Source organism: Oncorhynchus tshawytscha, linkage group LG26, assembly GCF_018296145.1.
Source record: "Oncorhynchus tshawytscha isolate Ot180627B linkage group LG26, Otsh_v2.0, whole genome shotgun sequence".
NCBI classification, from domain to species: domain Eukaryota; kingdom Metazoa; phylum Chordata; class Actinopteri; order Salmoniformes; family Salmonidae; genus Oncorhynchus; species Oncorhynchus tshawytscha.
The window spans coordinates 19,455,579-19,470,941 of NC_056454.1; the positions used below are offsets into that span (position 1 = coordinate 19,455,579).

The 15,363-nt window shown below is 44.9% G+C and overlaps 1 protein-coding gene across 2 annotated transcripts in view; it reads left to right on the top strand.

Annotated features, from left to right (window-relative positions):
* The window catches only part of vwa8 (von Willebrand factor A domain containing 8), an 83,656-nt gene that overhangs the window by 33,941 nt on the left and 34,352 nt on the right, over window positions 1–15,363 (top strand). For both annotated transcript variants that reach the window (XM_042306891.1, XM_042306892.1), the window contains exons 23-34: window positions 3,814–3,949; window positions 4,373–4,492; window positions 5,017–5,222; window positions 6,452–6,603; window positions 9,483–9,591; window positions 9,746–9,884; window positions 10,072–10,259; window positions 11,174–11,296; window positions 11,723–11,787; window positions 11,876–12,001; window positions 13,621–13,730; window positions 14,094–14,245. In XM_042306891.1, coding sequence (XP_042162825.1) covers window positions 3,814–3,949; window positions 4,373–4,492; window positions 5,017–5,222; window positions 6,452–6,603; window positions 9,483–9,591; window positions 9,746–9,884; window positions 10,072–10,259; window positions 11,174–11,296; window positions 11,723–11,787; window positions 11,876–12,001; window positions 13,621–13,730; window positions 14,094–14,245 — 1,626 coding nt within the window. The remainder of the gene's footprint in view (window positions 1–3,813; window positions 3,950–4,372; window positions 4,493–5,016; window positions 5,223–6,451; window positions 6,604–9,482; window positions 9,592–9,745; window positions 9,885–10,071; window positions 10,260–11,173; window positions 11,297–11,722; window positions 11,788–11,875; window positions 12,002–13,620; window positions 13,731–14,093; window positions 14,246–15,363) is intronic.

Below are 15,363 nucleotides of genomic sequence, written 5' to 3' on the forward strand. Positions count from 1 at the left end.
TCAAGAACTGCAACGCTGCTGGGTTTTTCACGCTCAACAGTTTCCCGTGTGGTGGACTATCAAGAATAGTCCACCACCCAAAGGACATCGAGCCAATGCTTGACACAACTGTGGAAAGCATTGGAGTCAACATGGGCCAGAGTCCATGTCACGACAAATTAAGGCTCTTCTAAGGGCAAATGGGGGTATAGTGCAACTCTATTAGGAAGCTGTTGTTTTGTACACTCAGTGTATTATATTATACATTCAGTACACTCCGTGTATTATATTATACATTCAGTACACTCCGTGTATTATATTATACATTCAGTACACTCAGTGTATTATATTATACATTCAGTACACTCAGTGTATTATATTATACATTCAGTACACTCAGTGTATTATATTATACATTCAGTACACTCGGTGTATTATATTATACATTCAGTACACTCCGTGTATTATATTATACATTCAGTACACTCCGTGTATTATATTATACATTCAGTACACTCAGTGTATTATATTATATGTTCAGTACACTCAATGTATTATATTATACATTCAGTACACTCAGTGTATTATATTATACATTCAGTACCCTCAATGTATTATATTATACATTCAGTACACTCAATGTATTATATTATACATTCAGTACACTCAATGTATTATATTATACATTCAGTACACTCAATGTATTATATTATACATTCAGTACACTCAATGTATTATATTATACATTCAGTACACTCAGTGTATTATATTATACATTCAGTACACTCAATGTATTATATTATACATTCAGTACACTCAATGTATTATATTATACATTCAGTACACTCAATGTATTATATTATACATTCAGTACACTCAGTGTATTATATTATACATTCAGTACACTCAGTGTATTATATTATACATTCAGTACACTCCGTGTATTATACACTGCTCAAAAAAATAAAGGGACCACTTAAACAACACAATGTAACTCCAAGTCAATCACACTTCTGTGAAATCAAACTGTCCATTTAGGAAGCAACAGTGATTGACAATAAATTTCACATGCTGTTGTGCAAATGGAATAGACAACAGGTGGAAATTATAGGCAATTAGCAAGACACTCCCAATAAAGGAGTGGTTCTGCAGGTGATAACCACAGACCACTTCTCAGTTCCTATGCTTCCTGGCTGATGTTTTGGTCACTTTTGAATGCTGGCGGTGCTTTCACTCTAGTGGTAGCATGAGACGGAGTCTACAACCCGTGTCTGTCAGCGTAGTGTCCAGAGCATGGAGGCGCTACTAGGAGGCAGCAACCCAGCAGCAAGACCGCTACCTCCGCATTTGTGCAAGGAGGTGCAGGAGGAGCACTGCCAGAGCCCTGCAAAATGACCTCCAGCAGGCCACAAATGTGCATGTGTCTGCTCAAATGGTCAGAAACAGACTCCATGAGGGTGGTATGAGGGCCAGACGTAAACAGGTGGGGGTTGTGCTTACAGCCCAACACCGTGCAGGACGTTTGGCATTTGCCAGAGAACACCAAGATTGGCAAATTTGCCACTGGCGCCCTGTGCTCTTCACAGATGAAAGCAGGTTCACACTGAGCACATGTGACAGTCTGAAGACGCCGTGGAGAATGTTCTGCTGCCTGCAACATCCTCCAGCATGACCGGTTTGGCGGTGGGTCAGTCATGGTGTGGGGTGGCATTTCTTTGGGGGCTGCACAGCCCTCCATGTGCTCGCCAGAGGTAGCCTGACTGCCATTAGGTACCGAGATGGGATCCTCAGACCCCTTGTGAGGCCATATGCTGGTGCGGTTGGTCCTGGGTTCCTCCTAATGCAAGACAATGCTAGACCTCATGTGGCTGGAGTGTGTCAGCAGTTCCTGCAAGAGGAAGGCATTGATGCTATGGACTGGCCCGCCTGTTCCCCAGACCTGAATCCAATTGAGCACATCTGGGACATCATGTCTCGCTCCATCCACCAACGCCACGTTGCACCACAGACTGCCCAGGAGTTGGCAGATGCTTTAGTCCAGGTCTGGGAGGAGATCCCTCAGGAGACCATCCGCCACCTCATCAGGAGCATGCCCAGGCGTTGTAGGGAGGGTCATACAGGCCATACAGGCACGTGGAGGCCACACACACTACTGAGCCTCATTTTGACTTGTTTTAAGGACATTACATCAAAGTTGGATCAGCCTGTAGTGTGGTTTTCCACTTTAATTTTGAGTGTGACTCCAAATCCAGACCTCCATGTGTTGATACATTTGATTTCCTTTGATAATTTCTGTGTGATTTTGTTGTCAGCACATTCAACTATGTAAAGAAAAAAAGTATTTATTAAGAATATTTCATTCATTCAGATCTAGGATGTGTTATTTTAGTGTTCCTTTATTTTTCTGAGCCGTGTATTATACATTCAGTACTCTTTTATATACTAATGCAATTTCTCAGAGAAATTGTTTAAAAAGTAATAATTACAGTAAAATAAAAATTATTTTGCCACCCCTGTTTTCAGTACTCCAGCACCCTACCATTGTGAGAATAATGACACCGAGCTTATTTCTAAAATGTTTTATGAGATTGGAGAACAGGTTGGGAGGGATCTCAGACTGTACCTCCAAACAGAATCCTTCCAGATCCTTGATATCATTTGTCTGCGCTTATGGACTGCCCTCTTCAATTCAAACCACAGGTTTTCAACGGGGTTCAAGTCCGGAGACTCAGCTGGCCATTGCAAAATTGAGATTTTGTGGTCATCTAACCATTTTCTTTATGGATTTTGATTTGTGCTTGTGGTTATTGTCTTGCTGGAAGATCCACTTGCGGCCAAGCGTTTTTTGGCTAAAATGTTCTGGTACTTGGTGAAGGTCATGATGCCGTTGACCTTAACAAGGTCCACAGGACCAGTGGAAGCAAAATAGCCCAGTAACATCACCACCATATTATGCACCACCATATTTTACTGTAAATATGAGCTACTTTTCTGCATGTGCTTCTGTTTTTGGTCTCCAAACCCACCACTAGTGTGTGTGGCCAAAGAGCTCTATTTTCATATCACAAATAAATATCCAACACAGAAATGTTATAATGTTCAACGGTCAGAATCTAATTTAACTCTTTTTTTTTTCCATTTTTAATTTAAAAAAAAATAATTAAGGTGGTACCTATATTGTCTATTAGTTATAATACATGGAGAAAATAATACATTTAATGTTTCCTCCTTTAACTTGTGTCAAGCTGTGACATACTGTGCTGCCAACTCTATACCATCAGACCTTTCCCCTGAAAGTATACACAGTATTTTTGTTTGATTGTTCTGTGAATGTAGAAATTTTGAATTTGGGGAAGAAGGACTCCTTAATTAATATATATTTGGGGCAGGTGATTAGAAAGTGTTCTTCAATTTCGATCTCTCTTGGCCCTCAGTGGTGACGTAGCCTGTCCTCTCTGTTCAACCATGTTTTTTTGATGGTGTCCTGTCAGTTGCCAGTCTATGATCACTATTTCTGTATTTGGTTCAGGTTTGTATTTGTTTGGGGTCTTTTACACGGGTTAAGTATTCAGCTGAAGATCTTTTTCCCCCCCAATGTTTGGTAGCATTCCCGTCTTTCTCTGACCTTTGGCCTCACTCCGCTAATAGTCGATGTATGCGTTCTAGTTATTCACCTCCAGCTGTGAACATTTTACTCTTGGGGCTAGATCACTTGTTCATTTCAATCTTGTGTTTCTGGGTTTTGTTAAGTTTTGCTCTCCATCCCACTCTCTCTCTCCTACTCCCTTTAACACTGAATTATGGTATTTACACACTGTGCGTGTGCCTGTGTAGGTGAAAGCTGTGAAGATGGGCCACATCCTAGTGATAGACGAGGCAGACAAAGCTCCCACTAACGTCACCTGTATACTGAAGACCCTGGTGGAGAGTGGAGAGATGATCCTCGCAGACGGACGCAGGATCGTCTCTGGTACACACTCGCATGGACTACCAGACACACACACACACACACAGTATTGTTTACATTCCTCTGTGAGGCTAGACTATTCAGCATAGTGACAGTCTATTAGGTACGTTTAGTTAGAAGTGGAAAGTAAAGCCAAGCGTAAACAGCCTACGACTCGAAGTCTACTGGTACCTGTCCATAAAGGCTTTTATGCTAACCCCTGTGAGTGGCTTGGATGGCCCTGGATTGTATATCATAGATCTGTTTATCTTTGTTGTCATTCTATCTTCTATTTATTCCTTCAATTATCCCCCCTGTCTCTAAAGAGTACCTGGGACACTTCTTTGTCACCTGCCTAAACCACTCTTTGTTTTGGCTGAAGGGAGTGTGCACGTGTGAGTCTGTGCATGTGTGTTTTGTACTTACAGTGTGTTGTGTCCTCATTAGACCCATTCGAAGCAGAGAGGAGACCTAACACCATAGCCATGCACCCAGACTTCAGGATGCTGGTCCTGGCTAACAGACCTGGCTTCCCCTTCTTGGGAAATGACTTCTTTGGCTCACTGGGTAAGACTCAGCATTTGCAGTAATACTTTACTTGAAAGGTACCTACATAAGGACTTCATAAGCCATAGTGGATAGCATTTGTATGTCTCTGTGTCCAGTATGATTGAATTTAGCGGTAGTTTCCTGAGCCAATGCTAACTGTCGTTAGTGCAACGGCTGGAAGTCTCTATCTACTAGCATGCTAGTCATTGTGCTAGCGCGAGTTAACAACTTCCTTCAAACTGCTCGCAGAGACATAAACATGGTATCCACGAGTTCATGTGACTCTGGGGGACTAGATTAACGGCCTCATTGCCAACATCCCGAAGTATCCCTTAAAGAGCGGCAACACTTTAGTCGAACGGTCTCTACATAAGGACTTGAAAACACACTCATAAGCCATACATACCACGTTCATAAGTAGCACATAAGCGTTTACGAAATGCCTGGTCAAAACAAACACCAAATTGATGTTCTCATCAGCTATGTCACGGTAACGTCACTTATACGGCAAGTTGACACATGTTGACATAAACATATTACAGGTGACATCTTCAGCTGCCACGCGGTGGACAACCCTAAGCCGCAGGCGGAGTTTGCCATGCTGAAGCAGTACGGGCCAGCGGTTCCCGACGCCACCCTGCACAAGCTGGTGGCGGCCTTCGGAGAGCTACGTGCCATGGCAGACCAAGGCACCATCACCTACCCCTACTCCACCAGGGAGGTGGTCAATATAGTCAAACATCTGCAGGTGTGCTACACACACACACAAACCACATATACTCGTGCCAGAACAGTGGTTTGATGCTTTAGTGGGTCAGAGTTCTTTTTTTGTGTTTTTCTTTTCTTTTTTCTCCCCCATTTCGTGGTGTCTATTTGTTTAGTAGCTACTATCTTGTCTCATCGCTACAACTCCCGTACGGGCTCGGGAGAGACGAAGGTTGGAAGTCATGCGTCCTCCGATACACAACCCAACCAAGCCGCACTGCTTCTTAACACAGCGCGCATCCAACCCGGAAGCCAGCCGCACCAATGTGTCGGAGGAAACACTGTGCACCTGGCAATCTTGGTTAGCGCGCACTGCGCCCAGCCCGCTGCAGGAGTCACTGGTGCGCGATGAGTCAAGGATATCCCTACCGGCCAAGCCCTCCCTAACCCAGACGATGCTGGGCCAATTGTGCGTCGCCCCACGGACCTCCCGGTCGCGCCCTTAACCACTGCGCCACCCGGGAGGCCCTGGGTCAGAGTTCTTTTATGAAGAGTTAATAATGTAGTGTTTAATTCATGGGGGAATGTCCTAAGGGTGTCCTTGTGTCTGAGTGACCATGTTACCTCCCGTCGGATAACTCCCACTTCCATGCCCTCAGCCTGCCTGGAGAGAAACATGCATGCGTACCCTTAAGAGACATATACTGTATACAGAAAGTATTCAGACCCCTTGACTTTTTCCACTTTTTGTCACATTACAGCCTTATTCTAAAATTGATTAACAAAGAACATTTCTCTCTCTACACACAATACCCCCATACTGACAAAGCAAAAATAGGTTTTTGGAAATGTTTGCGTATTTATATATATATTTTTTTTAAACGGAAATATCTAATTTTCATAAGTAATCAGACCCTTTACTCAGTACTTTGTTGAAGCACCATTGGCAGCGATTAGAGCATTGAGTCTTCTTGAGTATGACGCTACAAGCTTGGCACACCTGTATTCTAATATGACATGCTTCTATTTTTACCTCTCGTATCATTAATCATCGGGGCAGAGAGGAGCACATCCCCATGGCAACACAGAGAGTGAAGTTAGTGTAGGGATAGTTAGCCGGGAAAGTAGGGAGGTAAGAAGAGAGGGATGAGCTGTGTATTGTCCTCACACTGACCCTACTGGTTACACTTACACTACTGCTGGGTGTTTATTCTCTCTCTCTCTCCATTGCGCTCCCCCTTCTTTCTCTCCCCCCTGTCACTCACCATACAGAGATTCCCAGATGAGGGTTTGGCCAACGTGGTGCGGAACGTCTTTGACTTTGACTCGTACAACAAGGACACGCGGGAGGTACTGATCGAAGCGCTGCACAAGCACGGCATTCCCATCGGAGCCAAGCCCAGCAGCGTCCACCTGGCCAAGGAGTAAGACCACCGTGACCACGGGAGAATCACACACACACACACCCTGGCCTCTAGCATACACTGGCACCCTGAGCCCGGAACAGATACATAGAAAGAGGGAGAGAGGACAGAAAGAAGTGTGTACGGTCACATGAGATGGGCGTCGAGTCGTGGTCAAATAACTCTGACTGTGACACAATCAGTGTGCCTTGCTAGAGAGGGGCTACGGTAAGGCTTGTTCAACAGGCCACTAAAAAGACACTAATTGGACAAGCCACTTGCTGTTAGCTGTTTAATAAGATTAAACCCCCCTTAGACATGACCATGTACTGACAGTGTACCTCCCCCAGGAATGAGGATAGCATGGATAGTTTCTTTACTTTTCCCTACACACGAGTCTGCTATCGTAGATTAGTAACTGTCTACTGTGCCTCGCAAGCATAACCACTCACTACTGGCCAACGTTGATGCTTAGTTATACAGTATGTATGTACTGTTATGCATCTACCTATACGGTTGTACAGTTGTGTGTGTGTGTGTTACTTAGCCTTTTTTTATATATTCAAATGTTTTAGGTTTGAATGTATGATGTTTTACCATCTCAATACTCCTCTATTCCGATTAAATGAAGTATTTCCTCGTTTCATTAGAAAGGCAGGTAAGGATTAATTTAAGATTATATTCCATCTCATCATGAATGTATAGATTTTAATAAAGGAAAATATTTGTTTCTTCTGCCTCCTGTTTTTCATTATAAACCCTGTTTTTGTGAAGTTGTCTTTTATAATCCTCAAGTAGAACAATCTTGAGGGCCAAACAGGGAAGAAACAAGTATTTTCCTTCCATGACGAGTCTTTATGAGTCTAGATTGGTATGATATGATTGTGTTTAATAGACTAGGTTAGATGTGCTATTACTAAGGCTGTCTACTGGTACTGTACGGCAACCTGATTCCAGGCATGGCAACTTAACACCAGACAGGCATGTGTACCAGGGTTGGATTCAATTCAGAATTGAATTGAGAATGCATCTAAATTCATATTCAATTATTGAATTGTAATTGATATTTAATTGAAGTAAACAACAGTATATAGAATTGCAATTTGAATTAAATGAAATATCATTGAAGTTGGTGAAATTAAATGAAATTCAAGTGCCTCATTCTATTTTAGTTGTAGTCTATACAAATATACATATTGTAAAACATCAAACATGTTGTTATAGACATGCATTTAAAATATTGTTGAAACAATTGATTTTCAGGACAAACTCCTAAAATGAATGATCTAGGGAAACAAAACCTGTTTGCAAATATTCAAAGTTATTATATTTCATTCATTCATACACTTTCCAGAATGCATTAGTTTAACACTCAAGTTGACCCTGTGAGGCCTTCAAAAAGAAGCCAAATGAAATGTTTGGTGGAAGTATAATAGGCGCCTCTCCTATTCTAAGCACCAAGTTTCAAAGAGTGAATTAACATTGTTCCCAGAGAAAAGTGATGTATTCTTTGGTATCTGGAAGTGACCTGTCCGATTCAATGTTCTATGACTGAGTGAAATTTATTTGAATTGCACTGAATTCAATTCTACTTCCTATCATTCAAATTCTGCATCCTGTGGGGTGGGGCTAATTCAATTCCAATTTATATTAATGAGTTGAGTGGGAATCAATTCCAAAATGTTATTGAGCCCAACCCTGGTGTGTACCGCATTGTCGTATTCAATTCCCCATATTTATTAAATAGAAATGCTTTGGTCGCAATCTAAAATGGGATTTAGCCAATACACGGAATAACCTTCCACAATCCTTTTTGCCCAGTTGTATCAAGTAAATATCTCTACTCTGTGAACTTGAGCAGTCCAAATTGGGACAAGCGGTTACTAGACACGTTGTATAATGCCTTCAGAATTTCTATTTTTAGGGTGATTTCTATAGAGTTGGACAGTTCCTGGTGGTTTGGTATATTGTGTTTCTTACATCCCACTTGCAACCTATTACGCCGTGGCCTAAACCCAGCAGTGAGTCATGGGAAAGTGTGGGTTTCCATAGAAGATCTGGACAGACACATCAGACAGTATTTATACACAGACCACACAAAATGCTATTTATTCACAGACCACACAAAACGCACAACTTATTGATATCCCCTAGTCTGTATTTTCAGATTAGTGCAGATGAGGGAGAGAAGACGATGAATGTTTGACTGAGATGCACCCCCGTATCTTTTTACTCAAATCCCATACGATATGTCCTCACGATTGGCGCAGTGGTCTAAGGCAATGCATCGCAGTACTAGCTGTGCCACTAGAGATTCTGGGTTCAGGCTCTGTCGCAGCCGGCAGCGACCGGGAGACCCATGGGGCGGCACACAATTGGCCCAGTGTCGTCCGGGTTAGGGGATAGTTTGGCCGGCTGTGATGTCCTTGTCCCATCGCGCACTAGTGACTGCTGTGGCAGGCCGGGCACAGTGCACGCTGACACGGTCGCCAGGTGTACAGTGTTTCCTCTGACACGTTGGTGCGGATGGCTTCCGGGTTAAGTGGGGATTGTGTCAAGAAGCAGTGCGGCTGGTTGGGTTGTGTTTCGGAGGATGCACGGCTCTCGACCTTCGCCTCTCCCAAGTCCGTACGGGAGTTGCAGCAATGAGACAAGACTCTAACTACCAATTGGAAACCATGAACTTGGGGAGAAAAAGGGGTAAATTTAATCCCATACGATACTACACTTACCCTGTATACATGTAGTGCACTTAGTTTTAGTCAGTCCTAGAGCCTTATTTGTACTTTAGGGAATAGGGCTTCATTGAGATGTATCCTAAGAGTCCTTCACACCTTTCTGATAGTGCTGTGTGTGGTTGTCATGGTAATGACCTGTGACCTCTTCCCCCTCCCTCCTAGGCTTCCCCTCCCAGAGGTCAGGATGTCTGGCTACTGGACCACCAACCAGGAGGGGAACGCCCGGCGCAAACTGCTCTGCCCTACAGAGACTCACCCTATCGATATAAAGGTAATAACACACACACACATTTTAAAGATACTAACACACACACACACATTTTAAAGGTACTAACACACACACAGTTTATGAAGTGCATAGGGGCTAGAGGTTTCTAGACGGGGCCGTCAATTTGTGTCCTTGACTTTGTGCACTGTGTTTGTAGGGGCCAGTGTTTCTACGTGTGCAGGGCTATCCCTGTGAGAGGCAGGAGTCCAGAGCTCTGAGCTTCACCGAAGAGAAAGCTACCTGGCAGATCCCTATGAGCGAGGTCAACATCATCTGTGACATCACCACCAACAACGGTAGGAGATCCATACACACGCCACACGCATGCATTTAAACACACCTCACACACACACACACACACACACACACATCGCAAACTGTGTGGCTACATGTAACCCAGTGTGTCTGCACGCAACGAGAGAACAAGAGTACACAACAGCCCCCACCTCCTCCACACACTAGCACACTAACTTCCTGTTTCAGATGCGATCTACATGGCTACGTGTAACCCGGTGTGCCTGTTTGCCATGAAGGAGAGCGGGGACACAGTCCAGTGTATGGAGCTCTATGATGTCTTCCCCAGGACCATCAGTGGAGTCTGGCAGCCCTTTGTGACTGTCGCTGCCCTGGGCAGCCCACTGGAGGGACAGGTGGTGCTACATGAGGAACAGGTAGGGGAGACCTCCTATAGCTCCAGACTCTGAGAGATGGCTGAAAACGGATACGTAGGCACACGCCGTGCGCTCTTTCATGACCCAAACGATTATACAGCTTTGCCGTATTAGGGGGGAAGAAATAGCCTTTGTTTTGGGTGGAGGACAGGAAAACAGAAAGAGAGAGAGAAAGTGAGTGATAGTATGTCATTTCTCCTGTCCAAACAAATGGAACTCCAGATATCATAACGGAGGTTATGCAGAGGTCATGGCTCTCTCAGGGGAGAAAAAAAATACAACGAGAAAGACATGTTTTTAATGGAACACGGTCAGCTAGCCAGAACACACACGCGTGCGCACATACACACACGCACACACACTCCAGCACCAACTCTCAAAGAGTGACAGTTGGTTTCTATACGTATATATATATATATATATCTGAGTTCAAAGAGCTATGCCATAAGGAAGCTATTACAGTATGGTGGAGGGAGGGATAGTCCTGGGATTGCTATTCCCCTGCCTCTTGGCTTTCCCCTTAAGAAGTTAACTGAAGATTTAGCTGTGTGAGTCATGAATAAAAGCCGTGGCTTAGCTGAGCGAGACACTTACACGCACGCAGACACGCATGCACAGTGACCACTCACTGTCGTGGAAGATTAACACTGGATAGTGGCGCCCCCTGGTGACTGGGGTGTGAAGGGAGGAATGAATCTATGGTGCTTTAATGTCCGAGGAGACCGCTCGCCACAGTTCCGCATGTGGAACAGACAAAATCCTTGGTCCTTCCAGATGTAGCCTACCTGCATAACACAGCTTAGTCCTGCAGATCACTGTGGCCTGATTCTCCCGCAACTGCTCTTTCTAACCAAGTTCTCTCTCTCTCTCTCTCGCTCTCGCTCTCGCTCTCGCTCTCTCTCTCTCTCACACAGAGTAACACAGTATTACATCTAGACGTATTAACAGGAGCGGTGAGGAGACTCATTCTGTCACAGGAGCCAGAACAGCCCGCCCCTAAAGCTTCCAAATGGTGGAGCAGCAGCAAGGAGGCACAGGTCTCATACCCACTGAAACTCCATTCGGCCATCTGACCACTTCCTTTCTACCACTTGTACAACAAAATCCACAAGATAAAGTCAGACATAATATGCCACATACACAGGATACAGTATGTCATACACAGGATACAGTATGTCATACACAGGATACAGTATGTCATACACAGGATACAGTATGTCATACACAGGATACAGTATGTCATACACAGGATACAGTATGTCATACACAGGATACAGTATGTCATACACAGGATACAGTATGTCATACACAGGATACAGTATGTCATACACAGGATACAGTATGTCATACATGCGTGGACGGTTTTTTGTGAATATCTCTTTTACAGTACAATGACTCGAGACACCAAAACAGGTTGTCACCTGTGTACTGTACACTACGTAATTCAGAATGTTCTTTATTAGGGAGGTCATAAGATGTGCCGGGAGTTTGCCTACAAGAACTGGCTCCTGTTCTACAAGGAGGGCGGGTAAGCTCAGCTCATTGCTACTCTACCTCCTTCCCCTTTGCTTTTTGGAAACTGTAAAGTGAAGTGTGTCCCTCCTGTGTTGCTGTAGTAACCAGTTGGATGTGCTGGATGTGCTGGAGGGCCGGGTTCACACCATCTCCCTCCCCATCAACCTCAGCAAGGTATTTCTGGTGGCAGAAGATCGCTGGCTACTGGTGGAGAGCAACACCAACAAGTAATTAATCCTCTACTCGCCTCTCCTTTACTCTGCTCCCCTTCTTTACTCTGCTCCTCTCCTTTACTCTGCTCCTCTCCTTTACTCTGCTCCTCTCCTTTACTCTGCTCCCCTCCTTTACTCTGCTCTGCTCCTCTCCTTTACTCTGCTCCCCTTCTTTACTCTGCTCCTCTCCTTTACTCTGCTCCTCTCCTTTACTCTGCTCCCCTTCTTTACTCTGCTCCTCTCCTTTACTCTGCTCCTCTCCTTTACTCTGCTCCTCTCCTTTGCTCTGCTCCCCTCCTTTACTCTGCTCCCCTCCTTTACTCTGCTCCCCTCCTTTACTCTGCTCCCCTCCTTTACTATGCTCCCCTCCTTTACTCTGCTCCTCTCCTTTACTCTGCTCCCCTCCTTTACTCTGCTCCTCTCCTTTACTCTGCTCTGCTCCCCTCCTTTACACTGCTCTGCTCCTCTCCCTTACTCTGCTCCTCTCCTTTACTCTGCTCTGCTCATCTCCTTTACTCTGCTCTGCTCTTCTCCTTTACTCTGCTCCTCTCCATTACTCTGCTCTGCTTCTCTCCTTTACTCTGCTCTGCTCCCCTCCTTTACTCTGCTCTGCTCCCCTCCTTTACTCTGCTCCTCTCCTTTACTCTGCTCTGCTCCCCTCCTTTACTCTGCTCTGCTCCTCTCCTTTACTCTGCTCTGCTCCCCTCCTTTACTCTGCTCTGCTCCTCTCCTTTACTCTGCTCTGCTCATCTCCTTTACTCTGCTCTTCTCCTCTCCTTTACTCTGCTCTGCTCCTCTCCTTTACTCTGCTCCTCTCCTTTACTCTGCTCTGCTCCTCTCCTTTACTCTGCTCCTCTCCTTTACTCTGCTCTACTCCTCTCCTTTACTCTGCTCTGCTCCTCTCCTTTACTCTGCTCTCCTCCTCTCCTTTACACTGCTCTGCTCATCTCCTTTACTCTGCTCTGCTCCCCTCCTTTACTCTGCTCTGCTCCTCTCCTTTACTCTGCTCTGCTCCCCTCCTTTACTCTGCTCTGCTCCCTCCTTTACTCTGCTCTGCTCCTCTCCTTTACTCTGCTCCTCTCCTTTACTCTGCTCTGCTCCTCTCCTTTACTCTGCTCTGCTCCTCTCCTTTACTCTGCTCTGCTCCTCTCCTTTACTCTGCTCCTCTCCTTTACTCTGCTCTGCTCCTCTCCTTTACTCTGCTCCTCTCCTTTACTCTGCTCCTCTCCTTTACTCTGCTCTACTCCTCTCCTTTACTCTGCTCCTCTCCTTTACTCTGCTCTGCTCCTCTCCTTTACTCTGCTCCTCTCCTTTACTCTGCTCTACTCCTCTCCTTTACTCTGCTCCTCTCCTTTACTCTGCTCCTCTCCTTTACTCTGCTCCTCTCCTTTACTCTGCTCTACTCCTCTCCTTTACTCTGCTCCTCTCCTTTACTCTGCTCTACTCCTCTCCTTTACTCTGCTCCTCTCCTTTACTCTGCTCTACTCCTCTCCTTTACTCTGCTCTACTCCCTCATTCACCTCTCTTCTTTCCTCTTTTCATCTTTTCTCTTCTCATTTCTTCTCTTCTCCTCTGCTCTTCTTCTATCCTCATTCATCGAGGGGGTGGGATCCGGGGGGTATCTTTGTTTACAGGAAGTTCCTGCTGACCAAACCAATGCACATGGGAGCAGAAGACTCTGGGGTGTGTCAGCTACACAGCGTCAGTGAGGACGGCGTCAGCACTGGCCATGGAGCCAGCTCAGGTAACACAACAGAACACTCAACATATAAGGTGAGGACATGAGTCATTTCATGTCCCTGACACTAAGTCCATACCCGTCCTCAACCTTCTTTCTCCTCCCCATCTCTCTCCCTCGCTCTTTCCTCTCGCTTTTCTTCTTTCTTCACCCCCCATCTCCCTTTCTTTCCCCATCTACCCCCACCTGCCCATATAAATCTATATCTCTGTCTCCCTCCTTCTCCCTACCTCTTTCCCTCTCTCTCTCCCTCCTCTCCTCTCTCTGCTTCCCTCATTCCCTCTCTCTTTCTCCCCCCTGCCTCTCTCCCTCTCTCTGTCTGTCCCTCTCTCTTTCTTCCTCCCTCTCTCTCCCCCCTCTGTCTCTCAGATGAGATGTGTGTACCCCAGACAGTGGGTAGTGACCAGCTGCCTAATGAGAACCTGAGTGCAGCCCTGGGTCAGAAGATAGTCTCTCCCAACCGACTCCTCTCTGACACCTCCTCCTACGCACGCATCATAGTGGGCTTCCCTGACCTCATGGTGAGAGACCAGCGTATAATGATCAATTAGTTTTTATTATAGCTACCAAGACTTTTTGATGAGAAATATCTTGACTTTTGGTTAGAGAGGTACAAAAGTATCTATATCCACAGCAAAACGAGTCCTATATCGACATAACCTGAAAGGCCGCTCAGCATGGAAGAAGCCACTGCTCCAAAACCGCCATAAAAAAGCAAGACTACGGTTTGCAACTGCACATGGGGACAAAGATCGTACTTTTTGGAGAAATGTCCTCTAGTCTGATGAAACAAAAATAGAACTGTTTGGCCATAATGACCATCGTTATGTTTGGAGGAAAAAGGGGAGGCTTGCAAGCCGAAGAACACCATCCCAACTGTGAAGCACGGGGGTGGCAGCATCATGTTGTGGGGGTGCTTTGCTGCCGGAGGGACTGGTGCACTTCACAAAATAGATGGCATCACGAGGAAAGAAAATTATGTGGATATATTGAAGCAACATCTCAAGACATCAGTCAGGAAGTTAAAGCTTGGTCGCAAATGGGTCTTCCAAATGGACAATGAGTCCAAGCATACTTCCAAAGTTGTGGCAAAATGGCTTAAGGACAACAAAGTCAAGGTATTGTAGTGGCCATCACAAAGCCCTGACCTCAATCCCATAGAACATTTGTGGGCACAACTGAAAAAGTGTGTGCGAGCAAGTAGGCCTACAAACCTGACTCAGTTACACCAGCTCTGTCAGAAGGAATGGACCAAAATTCACCCAACGTATTGTGGGAAGCTTGTGGAAGGCTACCCGAAACGTTTGACCCAAGTTAAACAATTTAAAGGCAATGCTACCAAATACTAATTGAGTGTATGTAAACTTCTGACCCACTGGGAATGTGATGAAAGAAATAAAAGCCAAAATAAATCATTCTCTCTACTATTATTCGGATATTTCACATTCTTAAAATAAAGTGGTGATCCTAACTGACCTAAGATAGGACATTTTTATGGGGATTAAATAAAAGGAATTGTGAAAAACTGAGTTTAAATGTATTTGGCTAAGGTCTATGTAAACTTCCGACTTCAACTGTAATTCCTTTTAATAAAAGGTGTCATGACTTTTGATTAGAGGTGTTAGTTAGTTAGAATCGC